The sequence below is a fragment of the Cricetulus griseus genome, chromosome 2, assembly GCF_003668045.3.
Source record: "Cricetulus griseus strain 17A/GY chromosome 2, alternate assembly CriGri-PICRH-1.0, whole genome shotgun sequence".
NCBI classification, from domain to species: Eukaryota; Metazoa; Chordata; class Mammalia; order Rodentia; family Cricetidae; genus Cricetulus; species Cricetulus griseus.
The window spans coordinates 171,125,071-171,137,191 of record NC_048595.1 but is presented as its reverse complement, the minus strand read 5'-3'; the positions used below and the strand labels follow the sequence as shown (position 1 = coordinate 171,137,191).

General features: G+C 38.9%; 1 protein-coding gene across 2 annotated transcripts in view; it reads right to left on the bottom strand.

The window, feature by feature from the left end:
* Positions 1 to 555: 555 nt before the first annotated feature.
* Fam210a (family with sequence similarity 210 member A) overlaps positions 556 to 12,121 on the bottom strand; it is a 32,293-nt gene continuing 20,727 nt past the window's right edge. For both annotated transcript variants that reach the window (XM_027402668.2, XM_027402669.2), the window contains exons 3-4: positions 9,150 to 9,261; positions 556 to 5,675 (exon numbers count right to left, since the gene is read on the bottom strand). In XM_027402668.2, coding sequence (XP_027258469.1) covers positions 5,442 to 5,675; positions 9,150 to 9,261 — 346 coding nt within the window. In that variant the 3' untranslated portion in view covers positions 556 to 5,441. The remainder of the gene's footprint in view (positions 5,676 to 9,149; positions 9,262 to 12,121) is intronic.

The following is a 12,121-nucleotide window of genomic DNA, read 5'->3' as shown; positions in this document are numbered from 1 at the left end:
GATGTATGAAATAGTTTACATTACTATTTATACTTAATGTATAAAATCTAGGCTTGATTGAGGTTTTCCTTCATTGTTTTCAAATGTGGTCATTAGGAAAAGGCAAAAGGTATTATATGACTGGAAGAAAAACTAAGTTTTCAAATGTGGATTTAGGTGTGTGAAAATTGCAACATGAAGGCTTTGCTAAGGCGACTTCACTAGATGGTGACAGAGGACAGAGTAAGACTGGAGCTTTAGCTTCCCCACCCCCAAGCCCAGCCCAGATAAGGGGAAAACAAAGCTCTAATAAGTTCACACGACAGTTTAACTGTCTCCCTTTCAGATCACTCTAAAAAGACGAACAGAGTAGAGCCTAAAAGAAGTTAAGTTACAAGGTTAAAAGCCAAAAGAAAGGTATCAGCAGAAGAGGCAAGCTATGTAATACTGGCAAATGTAATGAACTGACTTGACTTTTACTTTCCTTTAATCAAGAGTGTGACCTGGCACACTTAAGTACCTGCCATAGGAGAAAGGGACCACATGAGTAATGACTGGCTGAACTTCAGACACAAGTTTTTTTTTTTTTTTCTTCAACCAAAACATGGCTTCAATGTCCTAACAAGACTTACCAGTGTTAAATTCTACAGTTCTCTAAGCCTAAACAAAGGTAAAAGCTACAATCATTCATCAGTGCAACTAATGAATGGTCTAGCTTGCTCAACAAATACTATTAGGTTTGTGGACATATTTGACTTTTTTTTTTTTACTTTGGGGCAACGCACACCTGTTTGTTACTGGTTAAAAGAAGTACAGAATATATAAGCTGTGTGTCTCCTATAACTTGCCTCTGCTTCACCAAGGTAACAGAATGTATATGTTGTCTGAAGACCTGGGCAACAGAGCCCCTATATCACACTGTCGTGGCAGAATACCAAGCAGGTAAGGATGCCCAGCACCCATTGTATGAGAGAAATAAAGCAATGAATTCTAAGGAAGTATGGATTCAAATGAGTAAAAATATGCTTTTCATAAAATCTCCAATCTAGCACGCAGAGGTGCAAACAAGGCAACAGCTGAAACTAAGTTCATATAAACACTGCTGCCTTTCCTAAAATCAAATCCAGGGTTAAGAGTTAACATTTAATTGGAAAAGGATGATATGGAATTGCCATTATTTTGTGTAGAATCTTTATGGAATTGTCAAAATATGGCAGAAAGTACCTTTTACTATGTGTATGGATGGATTAACATGGGAAATTTCATCTTATTAAAACAATAAGGATAAAATTAGGTTTCAATGTTGTTGCTGTAGAAACTGCTGGGTCCATCGGATGCTGCAGCTGGATGCTTTGGGTCCCCAGAAGAAGGCCAGTGTTGTGCACACTGACCTGACCAAGAACTGTGCTTCCCAGACTTGCTGGTAGACTTGCACGGAGCACATGCCCTGCCCATGTGTCCTCCTATCAGTGTTTGCCAACATTTAAATCAGTCACAATTTAAGACAGAAAAGGCTAGACAAAGGGAGGTGGAAAAGGAGGAAAAGAAAGGGTCCAGCTAATCTCTACTTTGAGGAAAACTAAGATGCAGGAAGCAGGCTGTGGCAGGGAGTCATACTCTTCTCACTATGCAGGGTTTGTCCTTTAGGCTGACTTCCCAGAGAAAACAGCATGATGCCCTCCCCCATAGCTCACTCTGTAAGAAGCCATATTGAGTGAATCTACCTCCCATCAAGGCCATTCAAGCAAATCCTCAGAATAAACCATGTCCTACTCTGCCCTCAAGGGCTCTAAAATCAGGATGCATTTTTCCTACTAAGAGATCAGTCTTATCTAAATGACCAAATAATTGCCAGAGAATAATTAGGATCTGTAATTTCTGTTTGTGACTATTAGTGATGAATAGGGAAGAATACACCTTAATTTTCAAAGCTCAATCCTGGAGATGCAGGGCAATCAAAAACTTGTTTTGACTACTCAGAATGAACAAAGGACATAGAAGTCACAAAGAAAAAAAAATCTGAGGGAAAAAATTAATCCAGTGAGCCTACCTCAGCATTTAACTGTGAGAAACTCACAATTTAAGAGAAAGTTGTCTTACAAGGGCCATACCAAAGTTCATGGAGAAAGAGAAATTCTGGGAAAGGAGTAACCCTTTGACCATTCCAATTACCAGGAAGGATGAGGACTTTGCTGTCCTTTGGGTATATGACCTCTTTTTCTTTCCTTCCTTCCTTCCTTCCTTCCTTCCTTCCTTCCTTCCTTCCTTCCTTCCTTCCTTCCTTCCTTCCTCATGGAAACTCTACTTAATACTAAATTGGCAAATAATATGCACATGGGCCAGTGGAGACAAAGCACAGTTCTTATTTGAAGAATGGATGAGGGACACTCTTCTCACTGCCTTCCCCACTCCTGTTCTGCAAATTTCCAATTCAGAGACCCACAACTCCCTCCACATATACTCATGTGTTAATCAGATATGGGGCCAACGCCTGGATGAATCTGACACCATGTCCCTTGGTAAACTAAGCAGTGAGCTCTTAATGCCAACAAGTAAGTGGATGAAAGAAGGGTACTTAAGTAGGTCAGAAAGAACGCTGGAACACTTAAATTTACCTTATTTTAGGTCTTATGGAGACTCAGTTTTGAAAATCTGAAACAGTATTTCAGCAAATGAACTGTAGCTACCAAGAATATATTGTTCCTCTAATTCTACAACAACCTCTTTTTAGGAGCCCTTTAACAACAGCAACAACAACAAAATGCGTGTGTGTACTGCAAAAATTCTCTATTTCAAAAGGAACTCAGAAAGATTAGCTTGGTTTATATTTGAAGCAGTTATGAAATACTGAAGACTTGAACCCAGTGCAAAGGACATTAAAAGAAGCCCAATGTGTCTAAAATATAGCTTCATTTTCTTCCAACACTACTTCTGCCCATACTATAAAGATGCTTGAGATTCCTAGAACTATGGTCTAAGACCACAGAAACAAGACAGCTGTCCAGCTGCAGCTCACCCCAAACATAAAGAGCTTTGCTCTTTCATCTGTGAATGAGAAGATGGAGGCGAATTTACAATGGAAAACTCAGGAATATTTGAACTCTTAGTTTTATTATTTCACTATGAGGAGAAGGCTAATCCTAATATACATACTTTTCTCTTTGGTGAAATCCAAACAGCAACCTATTATGCACAAAAGGCTCTCAATAAGATGTAATACTTTAAAAGGCTGGTTTTCATCTTACTCTTTAACAAACCAAACCTCTTACCTAATCCATTTTCATTTGAACTTATTAATTTGCTAGGCAAATGTTTTCTGTCCATTAAAAAAAATAAATATCAGTCACAGCTTCATTCATGACACCAACTTATCTTTCAAAAGGATAAATGTGCACACCAGACATGGAGTTTCCTGATTTCCCTTGCAGCTAACAGAAATGCAAGATCAGATGTAAATAAAATGCAGTTCAGCATATACAAAACCTATATTATACATTTTGATAATTTAAGTTGATGTGTTACTGCTGTCTGCTATTAAACACATTGCAGGGCCTCCTACAAGTTGATTGTTGCTTGCTTTAAGGATAATATTGGCAACAGTATCTTATGACATCTCTGATGCCAAATGTAACACTACAACTTCTCAAATCTTAGAGACTTTTTCACTGGATTTAAAAGCACATACAGGTAGCTCCTCATTTGCTGTAATCGGGGAGAAACAATTCATAAAACTGGATGGTGGTAAGACTTGAATGACTTGGCAGAAGATATCCACTCAGGACAAGAAAATTGCAGCCTCATGATTAATAGCAATGTCTTAAAAGCTCTCAAATTACCTCCACTAGATGATATGTCCTACACACTAAGACAGGTAAAAGATTTTAGGAGAAAGAATTCTATATATCCCCACATTTAGCATGACATTCTTGGTTGTTTCAAAGGGGAGAAATGTTAGTACATCAGTATTTAGTATCTTACTGTTTAATAAGCATGCTAAAGTGTGTTGTCCTGATTATATCTGAAAGTATGCCATCAATTTGTAGCAATGCACTGAACTCTGCCTCAGATTAATCATGCTGCCAACGAACAAAGGAGCAGAGACCCGTGACAAATCCCCTCTATAATTCTTCCAACCCAGAAGACTCCAAGCATAGCATTTTCACTAAAGTGTTTCAGTATAATGCCTGGGTGTTTCAAATGTGAAGTTATCCCCTCATTCTCTAAATCTGGCTAACTCATGCATTTGCCATAAATCCTGTCATGAAGCAGGGACTGCATAGGATAGCTATATGACATTCTCCTGATGGCAAGTCAAAACCAAGGCCCCTAAAGAGGCCATTTCTTGCTCCAGTGTCAACCAAGGGTTAGACCTGAAGGAAAGACCCCACACAAACAGACACTCTACAGGCATGGGACTTGCCTGACAGCCACTGATTCATTACATGCTGTAAACAATCAAGCCCAATATTTAAGCAGTAATTTTCCCTTCCAATATGAGAAATATTAAGCACAATTCTATTGGTACCCATGACAGACAGGCCTCTGACCAGGGATATAAGGACCAAAATCCCACCAGGGTTGAAGTAGTAGGAGAGATCTGAGACGAAGCCAGGTGCACTGCCCACTTGTCTTCCACAGGCCCCACCATGAGCTTCCACTCTCAAGTACACAGTTAGACTCGCTCCTGTCAAAAGCAGCAGCGGTCTTTCAAAGCCTGATGTAGTTAAGAACAGTCAACTTGAGTTGCTGATACATGTGATTTCAATAACAAAGTTTATATAAAACTTTCACTGTCCTCCATAGGTTAGCTAAAGACAGAAGTGAGCTATAAGAAAGTCTGACAGTTCAAGTGTCCAACCACCATGCACAGTCAAGTTTGAAAAAGAATTTGCTTTAAAAATGTGATTTTTGACAAGCTCCAGTTAAAAACCATTTTACAGGGTCCATTTCATCACATAACCAATATATGTTACTTATAAATATAAGACTAGATTTATACAACCTCCTTGAAATAAGGTCACATGTTAACTGGTAGGTAACTTCTCCAGTCTCTCACCCAGAGTCTGAACAGTTAAGTTCATCGCCACAGAAGTGGGCACTTAGTGACTGTCACTCTAGGAGTGGATTGCCCAGTACACACACTGCAGGTGTTAGAGAGCATGAAGCAAATTTGATTCTGAGGAGATGGAACAGGAACCCTGACTTTTGGGACATTAGCTACTGCTTATTGCTGCAACTAATTTTTATACTGGGGTCATTTCATTTTGAAAAACATTGATTCCCCACCCCCCCACTGTTACTTAAAAACAAAACCAATCTTTGTTCCTTAACCCTCAGAGGACTGATACATTTAGGCAAGTAACCAAAAAAAAAAAAAAAAAAAAATCAGAACATGTTCTTTGCCCAGAGTCTCCAGAGGGTTAAAGTATGGGGTTTTCTGTAACATCTTACATAAGGCACCCTTATTCTACTTTTTTCTTAAAAGAAACTTTTTCTTTGGTTTCTTGTAATTTTTCAGTAAGTCTATCCTTCGTCTCCTCCATTTTCTCTGTGATGAGCTCCTTAGTCTCTTCCATTCTGTCCTGCAAATACTCCTTGACAGGTGGTGGGGTTGACATGTAGCCATGACTTCTCAAATACTTCACAGTAAAGGACGTTCCTCCCAAGGTCACTGTGTAGCGGGCAGGTGTTGCAATCTTGAGGGAAGGAAAACAAAGTGAAGAGGCAGATCAACACCTGATTATGACTACAAACAGAATTAAGCTGGAACTGGAAGTTTTTGGTAATCATCAGCATACACTACTCTGTCTGAGAGAGAAAACAATATCCTATCATTGTCTTTCTAACAAGGGATACTTTTTCTGCAGACTTATTTTAAAATGTCTGTCCTCAGACCATATTACTTAGGATTTCAGGGTTATCACAGACACAAAGATGTACTGACACCCTAATGAATGCCAATGAGTGTGGGGAGAGGCCTGCAGACCGAGATTCTGCTAACAGCAATACAGTAACATAGGTGCCCTAAAATCTCTGCCATGGACTACATACCTGGAGCTAAAATGCAGCCAGAGTTCAAACAGCAGGAGGCTGGGCAAGAGTCAGCTGCTTCCTGGCTGGACTCACTTTTGCTCCACTCTCACATATATCTCCCTTTAACTCTTTCTGCATGCCTGTCACCATCTCACTACAGCCCTTTATTCTATCAGAAAAGCAAGGACAAAAACCAAGAGACCTGAAGCAGTGGAAGGGCTTTGCAAAAGCAAATGGCCACATGGTACCAAGTGGCCAAGTAGGCACATTAGAATGGAAACATTTGGAAAGTAACTCCTATGTTCCCTCCATTCTTGAAATTGTTCTTTATTCCCACCAACCTGCTCTTGTTAATTTAGTTTTAATAGCCCCTGTGAGACCACACCATTAACCTGTGAACAGCCTGGGCCCACTCTAAGATGGTCTGTCCAGGTTCATGCTTTTGACGCCATCTATATATTAAGAATTCTTAATTTACATCTCCATATTGAACCCCTTCCCTGAATTCAAGTATCCATATAGCGAATTACCTAAATCATTTAAAATTGCACATCCGACTCCATTTTAAAAGTCAGTATGCACAAAGTCACTGAACTCAACTGTCCCACCCAGACCTGCTTCTCCCAAAATTTTACTCACCACAGGAAATGGCAACTTTGTTCTTCCAGCTACTCAGGCCAAAATGAATAGCTCTTAATCCGTTTCTTTAACATAATTTGTATGCATATTGTTAGGAAAGCCCATTAGTTTCTTTAAAACATATCCACTATCCAATTGCTTCTGACTGCCTCTCTGGCTACCCCTAGGGTGCAGACATCTGATGCCTTGGTTTTTACCCCGACCTATTCTCAATATAGCAGCTGCAGGAATTTGAGGTCAATACTTAAAGTTACTAATAGTTTTCTTGTAACACACTTGATGTGGACAGACTTTCTGCCTCTCTTGCTCATTCTAGCCATAATGGCTCCTAGCTAGCCCTCTACCATTTAGCATCCTGTAGTCCTCAAGACTTCCTCTGCTGGGACCCCCATCCCAACTCAGCTCCAAGATTAATCTATTAACTGCTCAGGGCACCTCCCATCTAAATCTGCAATCTGGGAGGGCTGGGGTTATAGTGGTGGGGGTGTGAACAATAACAAAAAAAACTAACACACACCAAACACCTCCCTATCTGATTTATCCTTAAGATATTTATTTTATGTGTATGAGTGTTTTGCCTGCACACTGCATGTGTGCCTAGTACCCACAGAGGTCAAAGGAGGAGGGTACTGGGACCCTATAGAACTGACCATCAAGTGCTCTTAACATCCTCCTCTTTTGAGACTAGTTTCTCCGTGTAACTCTGGCTGTCCTCAAACTCACAGTGATCTGCCTGTGTCTGCCTCTAGAATGCTGGGATTCAAGGTATGTGCCACCACTGTCCAGTATATATTCTTTCTTCTTAATATTCAACAACATTTAGTATAATTTAAATATACATATGCCATATATATGTTCTTATGCACACACGTGTGTGTGTGCATGCATGTTTGAGTATTTTCAACCCCTCCTTTTCTGTTTCTCCAATTCCCCATGACCCACCCAGTCTTACTCCCTAGAATATATTCTCTATTTGGGAGGTACTTGCCAGTGTCGTCTCCCTCTCCCCCTTTAAAAAAAAGAGGTTTCACTGTCTTGGAACTTATCATGTAGACCAGGTAGATCAGGTTGGTCTTGAATTCAGAGAGCCGCTTCCTATTTCCCAAATGCTGGAACTAAAGGTGTGCTCCACTATACCTGGTCCAACAGTGTTTTCTTTAATCAATGAATTCCTGGTCCCTGGCATGGCACCTGGCATGGAGTCAGAGCTGGCTAAATCTGAGCAAACCATAGTGCATGTGAAAGGGCATTTGAGGGAGCGCTCATGTGTACCCAGCTGGCTGCCAGCACTCTTTCCTTATGTCTATCATACCTCACTTTGGAGCTTTGCCTTAAGGAAGAAGGCATCTCTGCTGTTCTACTTGAGGCACATACTCCATTTCTCACCCTACAGAGGGACGGGACGGGGGGGAGGGGGTGATCCACAGGGTTTGTAGATTTCCAAATATGCTAAGCACTAATGCACCTAATAGTACACCAGAGATTGCAAAAACAAACACAGGCCTCTGAATTCCTGGGAGTTCATAAGTACATAAAAAAAAAACACACACACTTAAATCAGATACTATGAAGGAGTCAGAAAAAAATGACTTAAACTACCACCATGTACTCTGATGTATGATGGTTAAATTTAACCTACCATAGCTATAAAGCACTATGAATTTAATGCAAGAAAAAGACAGCAATTAAGCTTTGAGAAAAACTACCTGGGATCTCAGATCTCAAATACTACTTCTGAATAATACTATAAGTCATTATTCTATGTACTTTTTTACAACATCATTAAACACCTATTTTCTCAAATTTTTCATTTTATTTGGATATAGATAATCATAGAATCTTGCATTTTCAAATGAAAAATGAGATTAATATAGCTAAATTCTATGATATACAATGAGACTTCCCTTCTACAATAAAGGCATTTGGGTACAGAAACTTTATATAAAGGCAACACTGTGTACACCCTGAGTAATGACAGACCCTCTAAAATGAGAACATTTAAGAACTAAGCCTGAAGTGTGTCACACAAAACAGTTTGACTTGGGCCTTCACAATCCCATTTGCTAAGGAAGGATAACTATTATAAGCAATAAAACAAATGCTAGATTTCAGTAACAAGTCAGGGCAGGAGGACGCCTGAGCATGGCAGATTATGACTTACCTTTTTTTTGGTTTTTTGAGACAGGGTTTCTCTGTGTAGCTTTGGAGCCTATCATGGCACTCGCTCTGGAGACCAGGCTGGCCTCGAACTCAGAGATCCACCTGCCTCTGCCTCCCGAGTGCTGGGATTAAAGGTGTGCACCACCAATGCCCAGCAGCTTACCTATTTTTAAGGCACTGCTTCCTAAAGCCATAGTTTTATTCTTGTACTTGTTGTTCATTAGAAATATAAAATGTGAACTAGGATATTTAAATTATCCATATACATATATAAAATTCACAGCTCAATGTGAGTTTTACAGGGAGTGTGTAGGTTGTTGGGTGTTCGAGGAACCCACCTTAAACATGGCATATGCTGTCAGGGCATTTCCACTTTGGGAGTTTTTCAGAATGTCTACTACACTGTCAGGTAATCCAATGAACTCTAGGAAAGGGATGACATTCACTCCTCTGAAAAAGAAACAAAATTTAGTCAGGTATAAGCAACCCTTTAAGGACAGTATTTTCAGGACATTATCTGAAAACATAGACCACATGGCATAATATATATTAAATGTTATTTACTCAGGAGGCTAAAGCTGTGGGCTCAAGAATTGGAGGCCAGCCTGGGCTACATAGGGAGGTCCTTATCTCAAAAAGCAAAACAACAGTAATAAACACAAACAAACCCAAACTGAACCAAACCACCACCACAAAAAAAGCAAGCAGCTAGCTGATTGTGTATTCTGTGTTACTGAAGCTTTCATTTCATTTAACCTTCACACCTTTCTTGAAGTTCAGTACATAAGTAGTACTGTTATCCTTTACCTCACATAGCCATTCAAATTAGTCTATTTAAAAAGCAGACACTTTTATTATAGTCAAAGTAATGGCTTTAAGTTAACCAGGAGAGCAGGGGCAGAACTGTTTATTTGATCTTCATCTCCTCACCCAAATACCATTTTCCTTAGAACACTTCAACTCACATTTCAGGACCTTAAATTCTTACCTTTAAAACTTCATCAATATCACTTCTATGCTATTAGGCAAAGAATGAAGGATTCTGTGGGCTTGATAAAACCAACAACTCTAAAAGCATGCTTTTATTGCTTATTAGATAAAGAATATTTGTAATAGTAATTATTTGATAATAAGGTAAAGCATAATTACAAAAAGTTGCAACAGATTCTTGGAAGGCAGAAAAATCCCCAAAGTGATAAGTCTTGACTTCTGTAATTGTAGTTTCCTCATTTTATTATACCACATCATTCTAATTTTTCCTGATTATACCTCTATATAGCTGTATCAGGAAATGGAATCATCCACACAAACTTGTAATTATCACATTCAGGAAATTTAACACACAGTAGTATATGGTTAATACAAAAAAGTGTTTGAGCATAAAATCTGTAATTTTAATACTCTTCGCCTTTCCTCTTTGCAGTCTCCTTCTTCCTGGAGACTTTAAGAACCTCTAGGTGGGAAGAAGTTATGGAGATTTTTACATGTCCAGGATAACAAGTACTCAATTTGGGAAAGGGATTGTTTTCTCATGAGGAAATTCGGGTTAAATATTCTCCTACAGGGATGCCTCACAGGTTGAGCTGTCTGGCTTAGCCTATGGCAGCAATATATAGCATCCCTTTCTATCCCTTGTCCCATCCCTAACATTTCAAAGTGTGCCTTTTAACTACTAAGGCACAGTCCTCAGGTTGCTCCATTATAACTGTCTCTTTCCCTTGTCATTAAGAAAGGGAACTATCTGGACATACTAGGATAGTTGTATACTATTTATTTTTAGTATAAAAATAATTGGGTTAACTGGGGAAAAAGTGACTTTTCTGACACTAAGCCAGCTGGGAGTACTGAGTAGATACCACTAATCATTACTCAGGAAGACTAGCTAGCATTTAAAAAAAAATTAGAATGGCATAAAGAACTATTTTAAAAAGGTAAATTTCAAAATCAAACAGGAGTTCAATATACTACCATTTGTCTGCATATTCAATTTTCTTTTAAGACACCAATAAAATCCTATTAAAGTCTCAGTATCAGACTTAGCCTTTTAATTGAGTAAGTCTTTAAAGTAACATTATATCATAACAAACTAGTTTAATCTTCTAGCACAAAGATGATTATGAAATTATTTCATTATTTCTTAGTTCCAAATAAACCCAGCACATAAAATCTATACATTTAACACAATAAGTAAAGACAAAATTTGACCAAATAAGAAAATAAGAAAACTTTTGTCATAAAGATAAGAATCTGAATCAAACCAGAAGATCCAGTGTTTGCCACTCTCTGGCCTGGCAGGAATGCGTGTTTACTAATTGTCAGTTTACAGACAGTTCAACAAAGTCTAAAGAACATTCACTATCTAGAGGAAGCACAGTAAACATCAGCAGAGCTGTGGTGGAGAGTGATCTGGATGATTAGGAAGCCGAGTCTATGGACACACATCTGAAAGCAGGGACAACAGAGTTGTTACTGAGCCATATGTGACTATACAGAATACTTATGCTTGGAGAACACAGATCTCTGCCACCTTCTGCCAGACAGCAGCAGTCAGGAAGCTCAGTATAAAACACACCCATTAGCATAATTTAGCTCTGTCTGAAATAAATACATTAAGGGCTCCAGAACATTGCTGCTTAGCTAAATACAGAAAGAGATTTTGCTTTCAGGTTGTAGGAGTAACTAAGTCAGAAATACAACGGTGATACCAATGTCCATCCCTCCAGAAACAGTATTTTCTCCCTTTCTTTTAATAGTAAAGTGACCAACAAGGAAGAGAGTGTTTTCCAGTTAGAACACTCTTGAAAGAACTACAATGTTTTTGTTAGCTAGATGGAAAACTAGAGCTTAATACAACCAATTCAACCCGATAGTAAACTATTCCCATTGGAACACATACCAATTCTGTTTTCTTCTGTCGACAAGGATATTTTCTAAGTATTAGTGGTGGTTAGGCCATCCACTCAAATATGTGAACTTTCAATCATTTATAATCTGTACCCATTAAGACAGGCTGTCATGATGGGCAGTAAGTGGTGGTCTGGGCATCAGAGTCCATGTTGACCAAAAGTCCTGGGCCAAGCTGGGATGCCCAAGGTGTGTGACTTTAACTCAGGCAGTCTTACCTCTATATTCTGACACAGCATTTTACAGAAAAAGGGGAAAGACAAGTTTATGTATTCACAGGGTCGACAGAATCACTCATGATGCTTTAAGTGAACTAAAGAAATCTGAAGTATAATTATCTCCAGAGTATTTAGGGTCTGTTTTTTCAATAACATAATTTATCAAAGAAGCAAAGAGAATTAAAAAG